Source organism: Onychomys torridus, chromosome 5 (assembly GCF_903995425.1).
Source record: "Onychomys torridus chromosome 5, mOncTor1.1, whole genome shotgun sequence".
NCBI lineage: Eukaryota > Metazoa > Chordata > Mammalia > Rodentia > Cricetidae > Onychomys > Onychomys torridus.
Genome location: NC_050447.1, coordinates 32,875,634 through 32,895,103, shown reverse-complemented (window position 1 = coordinate 32,895,103; position 19,470 = coordinate 32,875,634). Strand labels below are relative to the sequence as shown.

The window sequence follows — 19,470 nt, the reverse complement described above, 5'->3', positions numbered from 1 at the left end:
TCTCTGTGTAGCTTTGCGCCTTTCCTGGAACTCACAGAGATCCTCCTGCCTCTGCCTCCCGAGTGCTGGGATTAAAGCACCACCCGGCTAGCATCCAGACACTTTTATATGAACGCAAAGTCATCGCCCACCCATGGTAGGAAAAAAAAAAAAAAAAAAGGAGAGACCAGAAACAGAGTTGGGGAATGCAGTTTATATTGCAGGACTCACTAGGGTAGTGGAGAGAGGCTGCGCATAACGGGGGCTTCGTTCACCTCCCCCCAGGGGACGCCAGGAAGCCTAAAGGGGTGTGTGCTGCGTGCCGGTTCCTTAGCCAGGCTTTTTCAGAGGGGTGGGGACTTCAGGGGGAGGAAGGACTGGCTCCAGGGTCTAAGTAGGAGGCACTGCTTTCAGGGGTATTGTAAAGGGTTAAAGCCCCAGGCACTGACAGGGCTGTACCCTCCAAATCCGCGGGAACGTCCAGCAGGAGTGGGGTTCCCAGCGTGTGGTCTTTCCCTAGGAGAAGTAGGCAGTGCTTAGGAGAGCCCTCCTGCAGTTAGGATGTAACATCTCTCTCTCTCTCTCTCACACACACACACACACACACACACACACACACACACGCGCGCGCGCGCACACGCACACACGCACGCACACACGCGCGCACACACACACACACACACACACGCACGCGCGCGCACACACACGCACACACGCACACACACCCCTTGAAAGCCAGTGTCTTGCTGCATAGCCCAGGCTGGCCTTGAACTCATCATCTTCCTGCCTCAGACTCCCAAGTGCTGGGACTATAAGCATGCACTACCATATCTAGCTTAAAACATCATTCCTGCCAGGCTGTGGTGGGGGAGGCAGAGCCAGGGGGATTTCTGAGTTCAAGTCCTGCCTGGTTTACAGAGCAAGATCTAGGACAGACACCAAAACTATACAGAGAAACCCTGTCTCGAAAAACAAACAAACAAACAAACAAAAAAAGAAAGAAAGAAAGAAAAAGAAAAAGAAAGAAAAGAAAAGAAAGAAAGAAAAGAAAGGGAAATATCATTCCTGACCTTACTCCTCTCACACAATGATGATAGTATGGGTGACTCTAGAAGACTCTACAGGGCAGCCTGAATTCAGGGTCATCCCTCCCCAACCTCAGCTGCCCAGCCCCCCCCCCATCATGGTAATTCAGATCGTGGGGTTTCTGCCCAGGAATCCCCACCACAGCTACCTACCTACACCTGAAGAATTCAGCTCCTTGACTGTCAGCTCAGCCTCGCCCCTCTCTTGAGCCAAGGGCTGCATCTGCATGGGAGAACCCCAGGAAGCAGCTCAGAAGGGAGCCCAGGAGTTGAGGAAGAGAGCTGGGGAACTCCTGGGGTAATTCTTCAGCCATGAGCCAAACCAACCTTCAGTCACGTCTTTCTTACCAGAGACAACTCCATGTCCAGATCCATCAGGGTCCATTCTCGTCCTTGCAGGTTAGGGCCCAGCACCTGGCAAGAGCTCAGGTAAGAGGTGCCCTCACAGGCTGCACGGACAGCTCAACTGCCTGTGTCTCAGGTCCTGCTTCAGGTGAAGGAATACTCACATCCATGGGTGCTATGGACTCCACAGTTTCAGGGAGAGGCCGGAGCAGCATTGGGGGCAGCAGACTCTCGGGGCTCCGGTTACCCCGCTCCAGGCCCAGAGTTCCCCTGTGCACAAAGAACACTATTGGTCTATAATACCCTCCTTCTAGTAGCTCCTAAGGAACTTGCATCATCAGGTTTAAGTTGCCCCAACAACTAGAACATGCTGAGAGACAATACTTTCTTTCAATCCCCTCCCTAAAAAGGAAGCTTTTTTTTTTTCCTTTTAAATTTTGTAGGAGTGAGACATCGTCTTGTTATGTAGCCCTGGCTGGCCTCAAACTTACAGCAATCCTCTTGCCTCAACCTCCTGGGTGCTAAAGGGGTATCTTTGCTGTTGTTTGGCAAAGGGTCTTGTGTAGCTTAGGCCGTCCATGAACCTTTACTACCTAAGCATGACCTTGAACTCCTGACCCTTCTGCCACCTCCTCCGTAGTGCTGGCATTACAGCAGGGGTATGTCACCATGCCCAGCTTCTAATAGATCACTTTGATTTGCCCTTGCCTCCTACCTAAGACCCGAGATCTTGGGAGAGGTCCCCTTCCTATATAAGTGTAAACACAAGTAAAGGTTTTCTATTTGGTTTGTGTTGTGGATGCATGTGTGTTCCAGTGTTAGGGTTTGAGTTTAGGTCTTGGGCATGGTAGGCATGTACTCCATCACTAAGCTATGTCTCCAGCCTAGCCGCCCTTTGCCAACCTTTTTCCTTTTCCTTCTGTTTTTGATTTATTTATGTGATTTTTGGAAACAGGGTTTCTCTGTGTAATAGCTCTGACTGTCCTGAAACTCAATTTGTAGACCAGGCTGGCCTCGAAATCACGGAGATCTGCCTGCCTCTGCCTCTTGAGTGCTGGGATTAAAGGTGTGCGCCACCACCGCCCGGCAGATTTATTTTATTTATTATTATTGTGTGTATTGTGTGTCTTTGGGGTGGGGCATGTGTAGAGGTCGGAGGGGACGGTTTGTGGAGTTGATTCTCTCCTTCCACTTTACATGGGTTTTAGGGGTTGAACCCAGGTCAAGAGGCTTTTGTGGCAAGTGCCCCACCTGTTGAGCCATCCTGCCAGATCCTCCTTTTATATTTCGACAGTCTCACTAAGTCACCAACACTGGTCTTGAGTTCACGCGGTAGCCCAGGCAGGCCTTGAACTTATGATACTCCTGACTGTTTTCCAAGTAGTTGGGTTGACACCCCTGTGCCACTAAGACCAGCTACCACTGATTGTTAAGCTACTGTAAATTATAATCATCCTAGTGAACTAATTTCAGGGTGCTTAGAGACTTGATTGGGAGTTTTCATTTTCTAAATAATTCTGATGCTCTTTGGAGCATACTCTGAGAAATCAGGTCAGGGTCATGAGAGTCTGATGCCCAATGCCCTCCCTTAGCTACCACAGGACAGACAAAGCAGACTGTTCTTCGGCCAGTATATGTGGCTCTATCTCTAACGCATCAACACTGGCTCTGCTCACCTGTCAGGTACCTCCCTGGGGCCTCTTGGTTCAGGCTGTTGTACACTCCTGGGCCTCTCAGGGCTGTAGCCCCCTTTCCCTTCCAGGATGGCCTGCACCACAGCCACAGGCAGTGGTGGGGGCGCTGTCACGCAGAAGTCACACTCGTTTGGGGCCAGGGCCAGCCCGGCCTCGCCATCCCCCCCTGGACTGGCCGGCTCTTCTTTGAGCTGCGCCAGACCCTTCACCCTGCACCAGAGAAAAGCTTCAACCAGACCCTGACACCGACCTCTCCCCGACCCCCACAGGCTTCTGGGCTCTGGGCTCTTTCCCATAGTGTCCCCAGAAGGAAGCCCCTATCCTCCTTACCTCCTGCCACCACTGGAGGGAGAAAGCCTGTGTCCTTCGGGAGATGGAGCGTCTTCTGGGATGTCAGAGATGATGGGCCCTCTGGCCCTGTGAGGGCTGAGGCCCAAGGTAGTCTCTGGGAGGGGCTGCAAGTAGAAGGCTTGGCCCAGCCCTTGGCCTCTAGCTATAGGAACAGCCCAACCAGCATCCACCTGAACCAGGACTGAGAGTCAGGGTTTGAAAGGGAATCTATGCTGGGGAGCCTAGGTCTGGTTGGTAGAATTGTGGCATCCATCTTTTGGGGGGAAATAGGGAGAAGAAGCAGGTTCCTCACAATCCTCTCTGTGCCCTAGGAAGAGGAGGAGGAGGAAGAGGAGGAGGAGGAGGAGGAGGAGGAGGAGGAGGAGGAGGAAACACCACCTACCGACTGGATAAAGTAGGGGTCCTGAAGGAGAGTACCAGACAGGGGGCAGGCATTGAATCTGGCAGGTGCTGGGCACGAGCTCCCCTCATCTAGCATCAGGGACCTGTGCAGGGTGGGCAGGTTAGGCCTCCATGCCCCTCATCCTGCACCTCCCTCCCCCATCTCTCCCTCCCTCAGGCCCCAGCAGCCAAGTCAGCAGAGCTGAGGCCTGTTTCCAGGGCATCAGTCACATGCTAGAGTGGAAGGGGCTCCCTGAGAGATGGGGGCCCTTTGGGGGTTGAGAGGGGAGAGAGAGAGCTTAGTTTGAGCCCCAAGCTAGGGGTGCCTACTTTGGGCGTAGGAATTTGAGGGTAATCACAGTCCTGGGATAGAAGAGGGGGAGGGGGTGTGAAGAGAAGGTAATGGGTGGTGAGTTGGAGGTAAGAGGTAGGGGGAGTCCTGGATGGAGGGAGGAATAAAGATTCCTGGCGAAGTCTCTGGAGGAGGTCCCTGACAAGGAAGGGAGTCCTGGCAGTGGGAATGTGGGTGTGAACACTACAGGCTTTGGGACTCACAGCTTTCTCTTGGTTCCTGTACTGCCGGGACCTGTCTGAAGTGGTCCAAACAGGCACTGGATTAGCTGGAAAGAAAGGGTCAATTCATACTTCAGGCCCCTCACCTTAGAAAGGCAATTTCTGGCGGGTCTGGGGGGCAGGGGTGGAGGTGTAGGGTGCCCAGGAGTGGGGAGGAGGAGAGGTAGGGGTAGAGGAACACCTTGCCGATGACCCGGTGCTGCTGACTGTGGCTCTGCCGCAATGCCACCACCTCTCGCCACAAGATCTCGTTCTGCCTGGGGGGGAAGGGGTGGGAAGATGCTGAGGCGTCTGGGTTTGCTCAGGCACCATGCCCCACAGAGTGGAGAGGTCACTAGCGAAGGGACCTGTATCCTACAAGACTGAAGTTCCAGAGCTGAACCCATTGTCTGGATGGAGGCTCTAGCCTCAGAATGGAAGGAGCTGCCCAGAGTATTCTGTCACCCATAACTCCACCCTTTCTTCCCGGTCCCGCACTGCCTGAGTTCCTGCAGCCGTGCCTCCGTGCTCTCTTGTACTCCCCTCAAAGCTTGCACCTCTCCCAGAAGTCGGCCCAGGTCTTCAGGACGCCATCGACTGTCATCACCTCGCAGGGCAGGTACCTGTAGGTAGGAGGCATCATCCCGGACAGGGTCACACAAAACAGAGCCAGGAGTACCAACATTCGCGTTTCCCGGTTTTGGCCGGTCGTCCCACCTTGCGGCGCACGCGCTCCAGTAGCTGCTCACGGCCTCGCACGAAGCTTGGATGCTGGAATTCAACGTGGTCACGCTCTGGCCTGAGCAGGCCACCTTGCTCAATGCTCACCACCTTCCGAAAACCGTCTGGGGAATGGTGCGGGGGTGTGGGGAGGGACGGGGGGGGAAGGGACGGGGGCGTGAGCGTGAGGGTGAGCCGCTCCATCCTCTGCACCAAGTAAACCCAACCCGCTCCCCGCCTGGCAGAGGGACTCACACATGTTGAGTTGGCGAACAAAGCTCGCCATGTTGCTGTGCTTGAAATACTGGGGCAGTACTTCCTTGGCGAAGCGGCTCTGATCACTTACGAGGAAGCTGGTCCCACTCTACCGAGAACGAAGGACGCCCACGGGGTGCAGACCAGACTCGGTGAGTGGCAGCCACTCACTGCTGAGCCACACTCAATCACTCTGGGGGCCAGGTTTGCACCTCACTGGGAGGTGGGACTTAACCAGGTCAGAACCATAGGAGGCCTACTCTGCCATAACCACAAATAATTCCTACCCCTAGCTAGACCCAGGCTCGGTTCTCAGAAAGAAATAGCACATACCAAACCGGGGTCCACCCCAGACTCACTATGTGACCCTGAGCCAGAGGTAACCGAGGCAGCCCTTTCCCGTTTCCTGGCCGGATTTCTCATCAGTCGATGGAGTGAGAATGACTTAGGTCCCTTAGGCTCTCGGACCCTTTACTCCTCATCTTATCTCACCTACCCCTTCCACCGTGATCCACTCTGGACAGCTGAACCGAGGTACTCACAGCCCAGTCCCAGGCGGGGGGCCTGGATAGACATGGGTGTTCACAGACATTGGAGGGACCCCGGGGACCACTGAGGGAGTTGAGGGGCCCCAGCCCTCACCGGGCTCCAGCGGATGAGGTGGTCTGTGCCTGGGTCGCCCACCAGCGCCCATAGCTTGCCGAGGAAGGCAGGTACCGGGCTGGGGCCTGGCTCCGTGGGCAGCGCAGCTGGCGCTTCCTGCATGGCGCAGTCTCGGCCGGGCTCAGCGTTCCAGCCCGGCCGCTGCGGGCTTGTCAAAGCCGCGAAAGTGCTGCGTTTGCCGCCCGCCCCGCCCTACTCCGCCCCTGGGCGCCGGGTCAGGCGGGGGCCGCGTGCGAACCCTAGGGGCGGGGCTCGGACAGCGGCCCAGGCACCAGCAGAAAGGGCTGACTGCAGCGTGGGTGTGTGGGGGTGAGGAGGGGAACCCGGGTTCGAGTCTCATCCTTCTCTAGTCCCTCTCTTTCTGAGTAGATTGGGAGAAATCATCTGTGGGCTAGAAGTCCTAGGAGTTCATGTGTGGACATAGTGAAGCCTAGGTAAGGGAGGGCAGACAGAAAGGGTGGTGGGTGTTGCTGGCCCTCCCCTGTCTATCGGAGCGCTGGGGAATCGGTCATTCCTGGGATAGAGTGCACCGATCCCGACCCAGCAAAGTCACAGTACAAAAGCCCCCCCCCCCCCCCCCCGATCTCCGTTCTTGCACTTCTAGCGGGACTTGCTTGCTCTTCCAGCCTTTGTGCATTTCCTGCCCTCCCCTTCCGAGCTGACTCGAGATCACAGGGCGCAGGAATACTAAAGGATTTATTTACTCCACACTCACCCTTGACTTCGGGCTTGTATTTGTGCCTGCCCTCCCCCAGCTCTGGGCCTCGGAGCTGGCGCAGAGTGAACAGAGGGGAGGGAGAACCTAGAATGGGCAGAGACACAGAGGTGGAGAAGGCCCCGTGAATCTATGGAACCTGGATCTGGTCTGGGTATCCTCATAGGCCACAATTCCCGAGAAGTAAGGTAGTCAACGGACTCCCTAAGGGCAGGGCTAGCCGCTGGGGAGTGCCTGCGCAACTTGCTCTGGCCTTTCAGCGGCTTCGGGTCCGCGCGGTCCTGGAGGGGTGAGATTGCCCAATCACCGCACCAGCGTGGGCCGCCAGGGATGCGGTTCACGCTTTAGTTTGAGCGTGTAGCTGCGCAGGCGCGGACAGTGCGCGCGGAAGGCGTCCAGTACCGAGGGTCTCACCACGCAGAAGCAGTGTATCTCCCTCAAGCCCGCGCAGCGCGCCGCCAGCTCCTCCAGAGCGGTGTGCAGCTCGGCGGAAGCGGACGCGCGCACCTCGAGGGCGCGCAAAGTTTCGGCGTAGTGGCGCGCTGCGAAGCGCACTGGCCCTACCGTGTCACCCGAGAGGTTGAGACGCAGCGCAGCCACTGGTACTGCTGGTTGCAGGATGCGCCTTACGGCCTCGTCTGGAAGCGCGGGCTCCAGTTCCAGCTCCACCTCCAGCCCAGGGTGGCGGCAACTCAATGTCGCCCAGGCTTCATCAGGCAGAAGGGGCGCACGAGCATCTTCGGGACACGCGCACCGCAGTGCCAGGAGTGCAAAAGGGGCGCGATGTGGCGCGGCCAGCAGTTCCAGCGCGGCACGCGACAGACTGGCCAGGTGCAGTCCAAGGGCGCGCAGGTGCGGGCAGGCCTCCAAAAGCTTGAGCACAGAGCTGGGTTGCACGTTGTCCACCAGTGCATGGTTGTCCAGGAAAAGACTGCGGAGCTCGGGACAGTCACGTGCAGCCTGAAGCACCAGCGAGTCGTCCAGTGTGTAGGGCAAGCTGCGCAGGTCGAGATGGTGCAGTTGGTGAGCGGTTCTGCAGACTGCATGCACAGCGCTCAGGATGTCGCCGCCGGCGTCGAAAAGTGGCTTCTCTCCGCGGCATTCCAAGCGTAGGCCTCGAAGTCCTGGGGCTCGGCCTGCCAGAGCAGTCAGTAGCTGAGTGGCTGCTCCGCGGCTGGGCTTCTTTGATGGCTCATATTCCAGCCTTAGGTTGTGAATATGGTCCAGGCAGGCGGACAGATATGGTGGCAACAGGTCTTCCAGCTCGCAGTCACAACTTGTGTTAGAGCGACACAGAAAGGAATTAGCGGTATGAATAGGGGAAGAAACGTTTTTTAAAAAATAATTAATGTATTGACTTTGTGTGTGTATAGTTGTTTTGCTTGCCTGTATGTCTGTGCACCCCAGGTGTGCCTGGTGTTTGAGGAGGCCAGAAGACGTCCTTGGATCCTCTAGGACTGGAATTACAGCCGGTCATGAGCTGCTGTGTGGGAGCTGGGAATCAAATCTAGGACTTCTGGAAAAGCAGCTAGTGCTCTTAACTGAGGAGCCATCTCTATGTGCCCCTCACTTTGGGTTCCACCGCCCCCGCCCCCCATTTTCTGTGATGGGAACTTCCATTCTATTTATTTGTTTGTTTGATTTTTTTCAAGATGGGGTTTCTCTGTAGTTTTGGAGCCTGTCTTGGAACATGTTCTGTAGACCAGGCTGGCCTCGAACTCACAGAGATCTGCCTGGCTCTGTTTGCCTGAAGCACCAGCGAGTGCTGGGATTAAAAGGCCTGCGCCCACCACTGCCTGGCTCTATTCTTTTAGAAGTCTTCAGAGGCTTCTGCCTCAGGTTGAACACCCACCCCGCCCCCAGTCCTGTGAAAAAACAATGGTATTTAAGGAACTAGGCTTGCTGGTGAGTCTGTGGAAGTGGGTAGGGCCTCACACTGCCAGGTTCAAATTTTGCCTCTGTCGCTTAGTTGCTGGATGAAGCCTCCAGGCCCAAGTGATTACAGCTCTAAGCCTCAGTTTCCTGCCTGTGCAAAGGAAATACTATCTACCTGCTACAGGAGCTTCTTATGAGGATTATATGAGCTAATTTATGTAAGGCACTTAGAACACTCCTTGGGGGTCAGAGCTCAGTGATAGAATCCTTGCCTAGCAAGTGTGAGACCCTAGGTTCAATCTCCGGTACTCAAAAAACAAAACAAAACTACCCAATACTAATTGGTACATAGTAGGCAGCCAAGGAGTTTGCTGTCAAGTCTGAAGACAGCAAGTGGTCGGCAGGAAGCGACTTACCTGATGCTGGTGTCACGCCACACAGCACTGCCCGTGGCCGCCGCTGCCCAGGCCTTGCAGACTCTGGCAGCCACAGCACGGTCCCTGAGAGGCAGTTCACAGAAGATGAGTGCCAACACTTCCTCTGGCAGTTTTTCTACGGGCTCCACCATGCTGTGGCTGGGGGAAGGTGTCTGCTGCTCCCAGCAACTGGGCCTAGAGCGAAAGAGGGAGCCCTGGGCTCAGAAAGGCCGAAGGATTTCGGAATGCCAACGCTTGGGAGATCCCAGCCTGTGAGATGGCTCAGCAGATAAAGGCACATGCCCTCAACACTGATGACCTGAGTTCTATCCCTGGGAACCAGTGGTAGAAAGCAGTGACTTCTGTAAGTTGTCCTCTGACCTCCACTGGCATGCATGTCCACCCTAGACGGGGCAATTCCATGCACATCTACACATGAATAAATAAATAACAATAATAATAACAACAACAACAACAACAGGATGGGCCTGGAGAGATGGCTTAGCAGCTAAGAGAGCTGGCTGTTCTTGCAGAGGATCCAGGTTTGGCTCCAGCACCCACATGGTGGCTCACAACTGTCCTTAACTCCAGTTCCAGGGGATATGACACCTCTTCTAGCTTCTGTGGGCACCAGGCACACACATAATGCAATACATACATACATGCAGACAAACACCCATACGTATAAAAATGTAAACCTAAAGATGATTTTTTAATCATTTAAAGATTGAAGAGATTCAGGTGGCAGTGGCACATGCATGTGATCCCAGCACTCGGGAGGCAGAGACAGGAGAATCTCTGTGAGTTCGAGGCCAGCCTGGTCTACAGAGTGCAATCCAGGACAGGCACCAAAACTATACAGAGAAACCCTGCCTCGAAAAACAAAAAAACAAAACAAAACAACAAAAAGACTGACGAGATGGCTCGTCAATTAAGAGCATTTATTGCCCTCATAGAAGGTGGGGATTTTGTAACTATAGTTCTAGGAGGTCTGATACTCTCTTCTAGCCTCCACAGCACTGCACACTCATGTTACATAGTCATACATGTAAACAATACACATTAAATAATTAGTTAATTAAAAAAGAAAATGCCAAAAAAAAAAAGAAAGAAAAAAAGAAAATGCTAGCTGGGTATGATGCATGCCTTTAATCTTTTTTGGGGGAGAGGGGGGTTTCGAGACAGGGTCTCTCTGTAGCTTTGGAAGCTGTCCTGGAACTCGCTTTGTAGACCAGGCTGGCCTCGAACTCACAGAGATCCACCTGCCTCTGCCTCCCGAGTGTTGGGATTACAGGCCTGTGCCACCACCGACTGGCGCATGCCTTTAATCTTAGCACTCAGGAGGCAGAGGCAGGTGTTCAAGGCCTCTGAGTTCAAGGCCAGCCTCGTCTACAGAGTGAGTTCCAGGACAGCCAGGGCCTTTACACAGAAAAATCCTGTCTCAAAAAACAAAACAAACAAACAAAACACACAAACAAAAAAGAAAAGAAAACGCAGAGGTTTCTGTTCAGAACGTTATTAATTTTCCCCAAAGGGTTAAGGGTGTAGCTCTTACACACACACACACACACACACACACACACACACACCTTTCCCCTCTCTTCTTCTTGTTTCTTCTTTATCATCTCTGCTGTGTAGCCTGGCTGGTGTTGAACTTGAGATAGTCCAGCCTCAGTGGTTTGGTCTTCCTTCTTTTATTTTTATGTTTAAAGATTTATTTACTTATGTGTACAGTGTTTTGCCTGCGTGTATGCCTGCAGGCCAGAAGAGGGCACCAGATCCCATTACAGATGGTTGTGAGCCACCACGTGGTTGCTGGGAATTGAACTCAGGACCCCTGGAAGAGCTGCCAGTGCTTTTTCAGCCTTGGCTGGCCTGGAACTATGTAGACCAGGCTGGCCTTGAACTCACAGAGGCCACTTGCCTCTGCTTTGGAGTGCTGTGACTAAGGGTATGTGCTGCCACGCTCGGCTCTCAACGTTCTTTAAACTACTATCTCATTTGTTCAACAAGCTTTACTTGACTCCATTGGTTTTGAGTTGAGGAATCCTGTCCCCAACCTTTCCACTTGAGAGCGACTGCTGTGTTTATCAGGCGTGTAACTTAGTAAAATGTATTTTTTTTTTTTTTTTGAGATCACTAGCCAATCAGGAAATGAGGCTCCTTCGTGCTGTCTCCACCCCCAGGAACTGACTTCCCGCGTGCTTTCTGTGACAGACAGATGGAAACAAGCTTGCGGCTTTGGAGCTGGACTGCTCTGGCACCTTGAGGGGCTGTTTAAGTTGGGACCCTGATCCTTGAGCAGCCCCGGTTCTCGCTAGCTAATTAAGGTTCGGTTGGAACTCCACAGACCCACTCCAGAGCTCAGCTTTTAGAAGGATGGGGTTGTTGGAAGCTGTGAGTTAGTTTTGAAGCTGACAGTTTTGTTTCAAGGTGCTGGAGGCTTTTGTAAATGTCCAGGCCATTTGTCATTTAATTTCCCCGTGTCCTCCAAGCGTTTGGGTTCTTGTGGAATTTGCTCCAAGTAGACTCTAGAGTTTCTGATACCCCGAGCCAGGCTTGTTCTGGAATCACGGCCCCCCATTTTAAGTGCTAAAGAATAGCAGAGATTAGATCACCGAACTGGATTCCTAGGGGGCGCCAGAAAAGTTCTCATCGCCAGGAAACGCCCTCTGACTGAACCCCAAGAACTGAATTAAGTTTGGCCGCTCTCACTCTGGGGCCCTTCGGCCTCAAAAACCTCAAGCTGCTTAAGTCATGACTAGTGGGCAGTACGTCCTGCCATCTAACCTTGGGTGTCGTTTTCTTACCTGCTCAGCGGACTAGGTGGGCGTTGCCCGGAGGCAGGGGACTGGCCACGGAGGACAGCAGGGCAGGAAGGAGAGGCCCTGAGCGGAGAAGGCGGGACGCGCGGGCTGACCCGGCGGCTCGGGCTGGGGCGCCGCCCCTGCGTCTCCGCGCACACCCGGAAGCCGCGCGCAGCGGAGCCCTGCGAGTGTGTGGCCGCCAGGTTAGTGCGGGGAATGGGTGGGCTCCCTTGGTGCAACCGGAGCAGAGAGCGATCTGGCTCCCGAGGGTGGGCATCGCGCAGGGGTGACCCGCAGTTGCTGGCTAGCTAGTGGTGGGTACCTGTTGGGCTGCTTCGGTGGGAGGCGCGAGGGTCTTCGGACCACCACCTTCGTTGGTTTCTTGTCCTAAGTGGTTGTCAACTAAATGAGTGTCAGGGCCCTGCAGGCGAGAGGATCGGTTCTGAGAGCCAACTTTCTGCCTGAGCCCTGGTGTGTGTGAACCCCTAGCTTGAAGGCGGGGTAGTGGGGAGTCTGAGACCCTCCCTCTGCTAGGTGGCGTACAGCACAGCCAAGCAGGGGCGTGTCCTGATGGTATGGGAATCTCAAACTTTCAGTTTTTCGAGTTGGATGCTAGGCTTGTCCACCTAGCCAGAAGTGGCTAGGTATAACGTATAACCTGGGGACTGTTATACGTTAATGGGGGCATTTGTTATTAAGTTAGTATTGGTGTCCTAGGACCCCAGCCTTTCAGTGGGTGGTAGGCATTCGTGGAAGGAATCCTGGAAAGGATTTCTTTTCTTTTTACCTTTTTCCGTGTGTGTGTGTGTGTGTGTGTGTGTGTGTGTGTGTGTGTGTGTGTGAGAGAGAGAGAGAGAGAGAGAGAGAGAGAGAGAGAGAGAGAGAGAGAGAGGGTTGATTCCCTGTGTAGCCCTGGCTCTCCTGGAACTCACTCTATAGACCAGACCAGACTGGCCTCGAACTCACAGAGATCCGCGTGCCTCTGCCTCCTGAGTGCTGGGATTAAAAGCCTGCATCACCACTGTCAGGGCATCCTTCATTACTTTTTAAGAAAGACCTTTATGCATTGGGGTGTAGGTTGGTGACTGAGAATTTGGCTGCATACATATGGCCCAGGGTTCAATCCCCAGTATGGAAGAGACTGGGGTCTTGTTTTGTAGTACAGGCTGGCTTTAACCTCCTGATCTTCCTGCCTCTGGGCCCTGAGTGCTGGTGCCATCATAACAAGGTCTTTTCTCCTCCTCCTCCTCCTCCTCCTCCTCCTCCTCCTCCTCCTCCTTGCACATGTAAGGTAAGCACTTTATCACGGAACTATATCTCCAGACCTATTCTATTTTCTTTCTTTCTTTCTTTCTTTCTTTCTTTCTTTCTTTTTTTTTTTTTTTTTAAAGATTTATTTATTTATTACGTTACAGCATGTATGTCTGCAGGCCAGAAGAGGGCACCAGATCTCATTAAGATGGTTGTGAGCCACCATGTGGTTGCTGGGGATTGAACTCAGGACCTCTGGAAGAGCAGTCAGTGCTGTTAACCTCTGAGCCATCTCTCCAGCCCTTCTTTCTTTTTTTTTTTTTCTGATTTTCTTTTCTTTTCTTTTCTTTCTTTTTTTTGAGCTGAGGATCGAACCCCGGGCCTTGCGCTTGCTAGGCAAGTGCTCTACCACTGAGCTAAATCCCCAACCCCCTATTTTTTTTTTTTTTTCCTTATTGAGCCAGGGACTCACTATGTAGACCAGGCTGGCCTCTGCCTCCTGAATGCTGGAGTTAAAGGCATGTCCCACTATGCCCCACCTCTTTTCTCTTAATACTAAAGAAATATGTCCATTGTATACAAAATAGAAGATATTGCTAAATACAAAGCAAATTGAAATCAACCCCCACCTGTCCAGAGATAAACAATAAATTTCAGGCTGTTTTAGTAAACATACATGTATTAGTATGTTTTCTATGAAGAGACTGATGAAGGAGGGGTTTCAAAAACTGTGTCCCCTAAATTGCCAACTTACCATCTCTCTTGGCAAGGTCGGTATGATGCCTTGCCCAGGGGCTTTCTTAACCTTGACCCTCATTACAGGTTTAGAAGCAGGATTCTGACAGGTGATGGATGGAAGAGATCACAGCATCAAGGGGCTCTGTCTCTCTTGACAATTAGGGAATCTGTTTAGGAACGCCTGAAGAAAACAAGGGCCTTATAACAAAGTAGAATGATTTAGCTTACATAACTGAGCAGTCAGGATGTGGATCTATGGTTAAGAGTGTACGACCTGCCAGGCGGTGGTGGCACGTCTTTACACGCAGCACTCGGGACGCAGAGGCAGGCAGATCTCAGTGAGTTGAGGTCAGTCTGGTCTACAGAGTGAGATCCAGGACAGCTAGGGCTACACAGAGAAATTCTGTCTCGAAAAACAAACAAAAACAAGAATGTATGTCCTGGAGGCTGGAGAGATGGCTTAATGGTTAAGAACACCCTGAGGATCCTGGTTCAATTCCCAGCACCCACATGGCAGCTCACAACTGATTGTATGTAACTCCAGTTCCAGGGGACCTGACACCCTCACACAGACATGCATGAAGGCAAAACACCAATGCACATAAAAATAAATAAATCCTAAAAAAGAAAAAACCTGTATGTCCTGAGATGCAATATATAGCTCAACAGTTAAGAGGACCCAGTTAGATGCCCAGCACCCGAACAATGGCTCACAACCATCCATCCCAGGAAATTGATACCCTTTTCTGGTCTCCATGAGCACCAGGTGTGCATGTAGGCATACAAGCAGACAAAACAATAAAAAAATAAGAGTGCATGTCCTGACAGACATGGTAGCTCATGCCTTTAATTCTAGCACTTGGGAGGCAGAGGCTGGCAGATCTCTGTGAGTTGGAGGTCAATCCATACATGGTGAGTTCCAGGACAGGCAGGGCTATGCAGAGGGGCCCTGTCTCAAAAGAAAAGAAAAAAATAAAAAAGCAAGAAAGAAAAAGGAAAAGAAAAAAAAGTGTATTCTCATCGCTTGGCCTTGTTTCTTTCCATGTGGGTTCCCTCCTGCCCTCAGATGGGTTCTTTCTTTTTCTTTTTTTCTTTTTTTTGAGACAGGGTTTTTCTGTGGTGCCAGTCCTGGATCTTGCTCTGTAGACCAGGCTGGCCTTGAACTCACAGAGATTTGTCTGGCTCTGCCTCCCCTAGTGCCGGGACTAAAGGTGTGTGCCACCACCGCCCGGCAGAGTTGAGTTTCTTTAGTCTAGTTTGAGCCCTATATCGAGTCTTGACTGGCCTCTGATGCATGGTGAGTGGGATGTGTAGATTGTTCAGTCTTGCTTTTCACACCCAAACTTGGATCTAGGCAGTGAAAATTAAGTGAAGCCAGGTATAGTGGGAACATAGTGGTACTTTGCACCTGAAGGGGTTTGGGGAACTTACGGTCAAGCTGAAGGCAAAGCTAAGACATGAACCTGATTGATCTCGAAGCATGAGCACGATCCAGAAGGAAGATGTCTTTTGTCAGCTTTGGTAAGAGGGACAGACTGGCCTGGGGCCCACTGCAGGCCCACTTCTGTTATTCTGTTACTGTGACCCTAGACTTCTTGTCACAAGTGGTGGAGGGACAATCCCGGGTTCAAGTCTAGGTCGGACTGGGCCGGAACTGTGGGCAGAGCCAGAAGTTGGGACTTCTGCGCAAGGCCAGCTAGGCCACGTGGGACTGGATATTTGTTTCCAAGTCTGGAGACAAATTGTTTGCATTTCTAGGAGGCGAGATGGCAGCGGGGCAGAGTGGGCATGAAGAATGGGTAGGCAGTGCATACCTGTTTTTGGAGTCTTCAATGGACAAGGTGGTCCTGTCTGAAGCCTACACAGATCCCCTGAAGAAGGTGGCAATATACCAAGCTCTGCAGACTGCATTGTCAGGTGTGTGGCTGGACAAACACCGTAGGACTTTGTGAGTGGGACTGGTTTGAGGCTCCAGTCTTTGCCTTTGTGGGTTTAGGCTCAGACACTTTTAAGAAAAAGGTTATTTTGGTGTGGGGTTGGAAGAGATATGAGGAGAGAGGGGGGACCCCCTCCCACCCCCGCCGGGCCGTGTGAGGTCTGCAACCTTTGCTTACCGCTCGTATGCCCTTGAGTGTAGACATTTGTGCACTGGTCTGTGTCTATCTTGAAATACTGTTTCTCTAACAATGTCACCTTGCTGTACATCTAGTCCCACTTCGGAGCAACCAGTTCAATCTTTGCTACTAATTGCACTTTTCTGTCTCCTTCTCCTCTCTCACTGCAATACCCTTTGCCCAATCCTTCCCCAGTATCTATCCTTTCTATCCCCTTCCCACGGCAGAGACCACAGGAAGCTGTAGCTGGTTGGGGTCGGGAGAATGTTCTGACTATAGGCTTAGCCTCCTGCTCTGGCTGCTTGGAGAGAAGTCCTGTTTGGGGACAGCAGGTGGCCTGACTGCTCGCCTCTGCAGAGAGTGCGGACAGCCCTGACGTACTGCAGATACTGAAGATCCATTGCAGCGACCCGCAGCTCATCGTGCAATTGCGTTTCTGCGGGCGCCTGCTGTGCGGCCGGTTCCTTCAAGCCTACCGCGAGGGGGCGCTGCGCGCCGCGCTGCAGAGGTGCATGGCCTCCGCACTTGACCGGGAAGCCGTGCGGCTGCAATTGGAGTTGCATGCTGGCGCAGAGCAGCTGGACACTTGGCTGACCGACGAGGAGCGCTGTTTGAATTACATCTTAGCCCAGAAGGTGCTACCATCTGGAGTTAGGATGGGATGGGCGGGGATTTGAGGCCAAAAGCAGCACTTACTGTGCACCCTTTTGCGCAGCCGGACAGGCTCCGGGACGAGGAACTCGCGGAACTGGAGAAGGAGCTCGGCAAGCTGACGTGCAACTGCACTGGCCAGGGTGGAACCATACAGGTTGACTCAACCGCTTCTAAGTCCCTGGTTCCCTCTCCGGCCAAGGAGAAGCCACTGCCGGCGGCCTGCCAAACTTTTCTGTTCCATGGTCAGCCCGTAGGTGAGGTTCACCAGCAGAAGCGGGGTCACCAATAGGTTGATCTGGGCTGGAGCATGGCTGGGCCCAGGGATCCGCAGGCAGGCGCGGGAGGGTGCTGGCTCTAGGGAACCGGTGCTCACCCACGTCTCCTCATTTTCTCGGCAGTGAACCGGCCACTGAATCTGCAAGATCAGCAGACGTTCGCTCGCTCAGTGGGTCTCAAATGGCGCAGGGTGGGGCGCTCGCTGCAGCGTAGCTGTCGAGCACTGAGGGATCCTGCCCTCGACTCGCTGGCCTATGAGTATGAGCGAGATGGGCTGTACGAGCAGGCCTTCCAGCTTCTGCGCCGCTTCATGCAAGCCGAGGGCCGCCGTGCCACGCTGCAGCGCCTGGTGGAGGCGCTGGAGGAGAACGAGCTCACCAGTCTCGCAGAGGATCTGCTAGGCCAGGCGGAGCCGGATGGCGGCCTGGCCTAGGTCTGGTACTGTGGGGAGGGCGGTCAACCGGCAGCTGAGCCAGGGTTTGGACCCCACCGGTGGCTCTTGGGGTCTTTTTACTGCTGCTCTTGCTACTGCTGACCACTTTCCAGCCACTGGACTTGCCCATTTTGCTAAGCTGCTGGAGCAGAACTGACTGCCTTTCCCAGGCGCCAGGCAAGCACCACGGAACTTCAGGGGTACATCACTGAGCATTCTACCCCAGATTCTTTGATGGAGACAGTGTGGATGTCTCTGTCTTCCCATCCTAAAAGAGGACTTCCTGAAAAAACTCCCCAAGTATCTGGACCTTCTGAGGTTTAAATGTCTGTCATTCAAGGTGCTGTAAATACTGTTGTGATCAGGATGCAAGAATCTTCCCTGCCCTTGGCTCATACTCAATGTGGGACCTAAGCACTTTGCAACGCTAATAAAATTTAACCCTTTTACAGACTCATGGGAATACCGAGGTCTAGCCCAGGCTGGGTTAGGCTCTTTCAAGGGATGAGTGGGCCAGGTGGAGTAGGAAGGAGGGGAGGGTTCTGGGTACTTTAGGCTTAGGTGGGTGGGGCCTTCAGGAAGGTGAGGAGGAGGGATTTTAGGACAAGTTTAGAGGGGCTAGATGGGAAGAGGGGTTGCCTCCTGTCCTGTTAGTGGGGGTTTGGTGAACCATTGTATAGTTTGGTTTGTGTGTGTGTGTGTGTGTGTGTGTGTGTGTGTGTGTGTGTGTGGTTTTTTGTTGTTTTTTGAGACAGGGTTTCTCTGTGTAGTTTTGGTGCCTGTCCTGGCTCTTACTCTGTAGACCAGGCTGGCCTTGAACTCACAGAGATCCTCCTAGCTCTGGCTCTGAGTGCTGGGATTAAAGGCGTGCACCACCACTGCCCAGCTTTTTTTTTTTTTTTTTTTTTTTTTGACACCCTATTTTCTTGACTGTGATCATCTTTTAAGTATGGGCTTAAAACAGATATTACAATGAGCTTTAGTTAGAAAAATTAAAATTTCAGTCAAGCAATGGTGGCACACACCTTTGAACCCAGCACTGGGGAGGAAGAGACAGGCAGATCTCTGAGTTTGAATTCCTGGACAGCCTGGGCTTCACAGAGAAACCCTGTCTCAAAAAGCAAACAAACAAAAGGAAACAAATTAATATCTCAAATACATTATTGGGGAAGTTCACAATTGGAAAGGGATGTACAATGTTACAGACTAGTTAATCCTAATTGGAATGATCGGGCAAATACAGTAAAACTGCATCTTTCCTATACGAAGTATACATCCTTTTCTGCTGGGACTCTTCTGTATGCCAGGGACCTGACCTTAGGATGATGTCATCTCTGTGAATTTCCCCTTCCTGAGAGGCACCTTCTTCCTCATTTTTCTTCTTCAATAATAATCCATTTCTTCATCTTGAGATCTTTCCTTCTCACTTGTAGTGAATTATGGTCCAGTGTTAGTCACCTTCTTCCCAGAGGCCCAGAAGAGAAGCTACAAACAGCATGAATTATTTTCGGGAAAAGAATCTAAGTACACTAAGCTCTTTTGTCCGTCTACTTTATTCCTCGGGGATAAAATTCTGTCTACACAGCTTCAGTTCTGCTCTTGTGCCTCGCTCCTTTCTTGCCTGATTTCTCTCTCATTTATCTGCTGTCCTCTAGGTTCTCTCTCACCTTAGTTCTGCCCCATCCGGGTTCTCATCCATCTGGTTCTTCCCATCTCAGCTCCTCTCCCACCTCCTTCTTCCTCATCTTCCATCTCGTTCCTCTCCAGTTCTTACTCATCTAGTTCTTCCATTTCTTTTCTCTTCTCTGTCCCACCCTCCCAAGTCTCCAAGGTTTACAGTTATATACCTGTGCAATAGCAATGCTCTGGTTAAGGCAAGGTCACCAGGCTTGAATTCCCTCAGAGTCAAAAGGGCGGGCAATAAGATCCTCACAAAAGAGCAGTAATTGCAAATCATTATCTGCAACCCAAAAAGGAAGTGACTAATGGGGAATAGAATCAACTAAGGGCTAAATTCGGTTAATATCTGAGCAGGGGGGCTTTATGTGCTCAACTATGTTCTTAGAAGTGGTTAAAGTGTCGGGAGTCTATCCGTGACAAATGAAAATAAAACTGTCTTATTTTCCTTTGGCCCCTTATCTGTCCAAGCTATCTTGGCTACAGAGG

At 52.3% G+C, this 19,470-nt stretch overlaps 3 protein-coding genes across 9 annotated transcripts; 1 reads left to right on the top strand and 2 right to left on the bottom strand.

Moving 5' to 3' along the window:
* Window positions 1-178: 178 nt before the first annotated feature.
* Hsf4 (heat shock transcription factor 4) lies at window positions 179-6,584 on the bottom strand. 3 transcript variants are annotated; one of them, XM_036188437.1, is made up of 13 exons: window positions 6,005-6,584; window positions 5,363-5,471; window positions 5,105-5,232; window positions 4,886-5,010; window positions 4,590-4,665; window positions 4,391-4,455; window positions 3,837-3,939; window positions 3,434-3,572; window positions 3,086-3,209; window positions 1,574-1,679; window positions 1,413-1,478; window positions 1,218-1,287; window positions 179-495 (listed from the first exon to the last, which is right to left on the bottom strand). In XM_036188437.1, the coding sequence occupies exons 1-13, from the start codon at window positions 6,125-6,127 to the stop codon at window positions 341-343; spliced, it is 1,389 nt and encodes a 462-aa protein (XP_036044330.1). In that variant the 5' UTR covers window positions 6,128-6,584; the 3' UTR covers window positions 179-340. The 3 variants fall into 3 exon arrangements, with proteins under 3 accessions (XP_036044330.1, XP_036044328.1, XP_036044329.1); XM_036188435.1 differs by having other exon boundaries at window positions 3,086-3,313; window positions 3,434-3,558; XM_036188436.1 differs by lacking the exon at window positions 5,363-5,471 and having other exon boundaries at window positions 3,086-3,313; window positions 3,434-3,558.
* On the bottom strand, window positions 6,403-11,966 carry Fbxl8 (F-box and leucine rich repeat protein 8). 2 transcript variants are annotated; one of them, XM_036188440.1, is made up of 5 exons: window positions 11,842-11,966; window positions 9,032-9,226; window positions 7,155-8,016; window positions 6,741-6,827; window positions 6,403-6,455 (listed from the first exon to the last, which is right to left on the bottom strand). In XM_036188440.1, the coding sequence occupies exons 2-5, from the start codon at window positions 9,181-9,183 to the stop codon at window positions 6,426-6,428; spliced, it is 1,131 nt and encodes a 376-aa protein (XP_036044333.1). In that variant the 5' UTR covers window positions 9,184-9,226; window positions 11,842-11,966; the 3' UTR covers window positions 6,403-6,425. The 2 variants fall into 2 exon arrangements, with proteins under 2 accessions (XP_036044333.1, XP_036044335.1); XM_036188442.1 differs by lacking the exon at window positions 6,403-6,455 and having other exon boundaries at window positions 6,768-8,016.
* Window positions 8,547-17,833, top strand: Tradd (TNFRSF1A associated via death domain). Of its 4 annotated transcripts, none has more exons than XM_036188444.1 (6): window positions 8,547-9,395; window positions 11,850-12,041; window positions 15,586-15,744; window positions 16,299-16,576; window positions 16,657-16,849; window positions 16,994-17,833. In XM_036188444.1, the coding sequence occupies exons 3-6, from the start codon at window positions 15,594-15,596 to the stop codon at window positions 17,302-17,304; spliced, it is 933 nt and encodes a 310-aa protein (XP_036044337.1). In that variant the 5' UTR covers window positions 8,547-9,395; window positions 11,850-12,041; window positions 15,586-15,593; the 3' UTR covers window positions 17,305-17,833. The 4 variants fall into 4 exon arrangements, with proteins under 4 accessions (XP_036044337.1, XP_036044338.1, XP_036044336.1 ...); XM_036188445.1 differs by lacking the exon at window positions 8,547-9,395 and adding an exon at window positions 10,961-11,361; XM_036188443.1 differs by lacking the exon at window positions 8,547-9,395 and having other exon boundaries at window positions 10,961-12,041.
* Window positions 17,834-19,470: the final 1,637 nt, after the last annotated feature.

What these genes read in the sequence shown, in the direction of transcription:
- Hsf4 (XM_036188435.1), bottom strand. Translation starts at nt 6,127, where the DNA reads ATGCAGGAAGCGCCAGCTGCGCTGCCCACGGAGCCAGGCCCCAGCCCG. An exon ending in TGGAGCGCGTGCGCCGCAAG is followed by an intron (nt 5,011 to 5,104) that starts GTGGGACGACCG and finishes TCCTACCTACAG; the next exon opens with GTACCTGCCCTGCGAGGTGA. An exon ending in GCTGAATTCTTCAGGTGTAG is followed by an intron (nt 496 to 1,217) that starts GTAGGTAGCTGT and finishes TACTTCTCCTAG; the next exon opens with GGAAAGACCACACGCTGGGA.
- Fbxl8 (XM_036188440.1), bottom strand. Translation starts at nt 9,183, where the DNA reads ATGGTGGAGCCCGTAGAAAAACTGCCAGAGGAAGTGTTGGCACTCATC. An exon ending in TGGCGTGACACCAGCATCAG is followed by an intron (nt 8,017 to 9,031) that starts GTAAGTCGCTTC and finishes CTCTAACACAAG; the next exon opens with TTGTGACTGCGAGCTGGAAG. An exon ending in AGATACACTGCTTCTGCGTG is followed by an intron (nt 6,828 to 7,154) that starts GTGAGACCCTCG and finishes TGCCCATTCTAG; the next exon opens with GTTCTCCCTCCCCTCTGTTC.
- Tradd (XM_036188444.1), top strand. Translation starts at nt 15,594, where the DNA reads ATGGCAGCGGGGCAGAGTGGGCATGAAGAATGGGTAGGCAGTGCATAC. An exon ending in TCTGCAGACTGCATTGTCAG is followed by an intron (nt 15,745 to 16,298) that starts GTGTGTGGCTGG and finishes TCGCCTCTGCAG; the next exon opens with AGAGTGCGGACAGCCCTGAC. An exon ending in ATTACATCTTAGCCCAGAAG is followed by an intron (nt 16,577 to 16,656) that starts GTGCTACCATCT and finishes CCTTTTGCGCAG; the next exon opens with CCGGACAGGCTCCGGGACGA.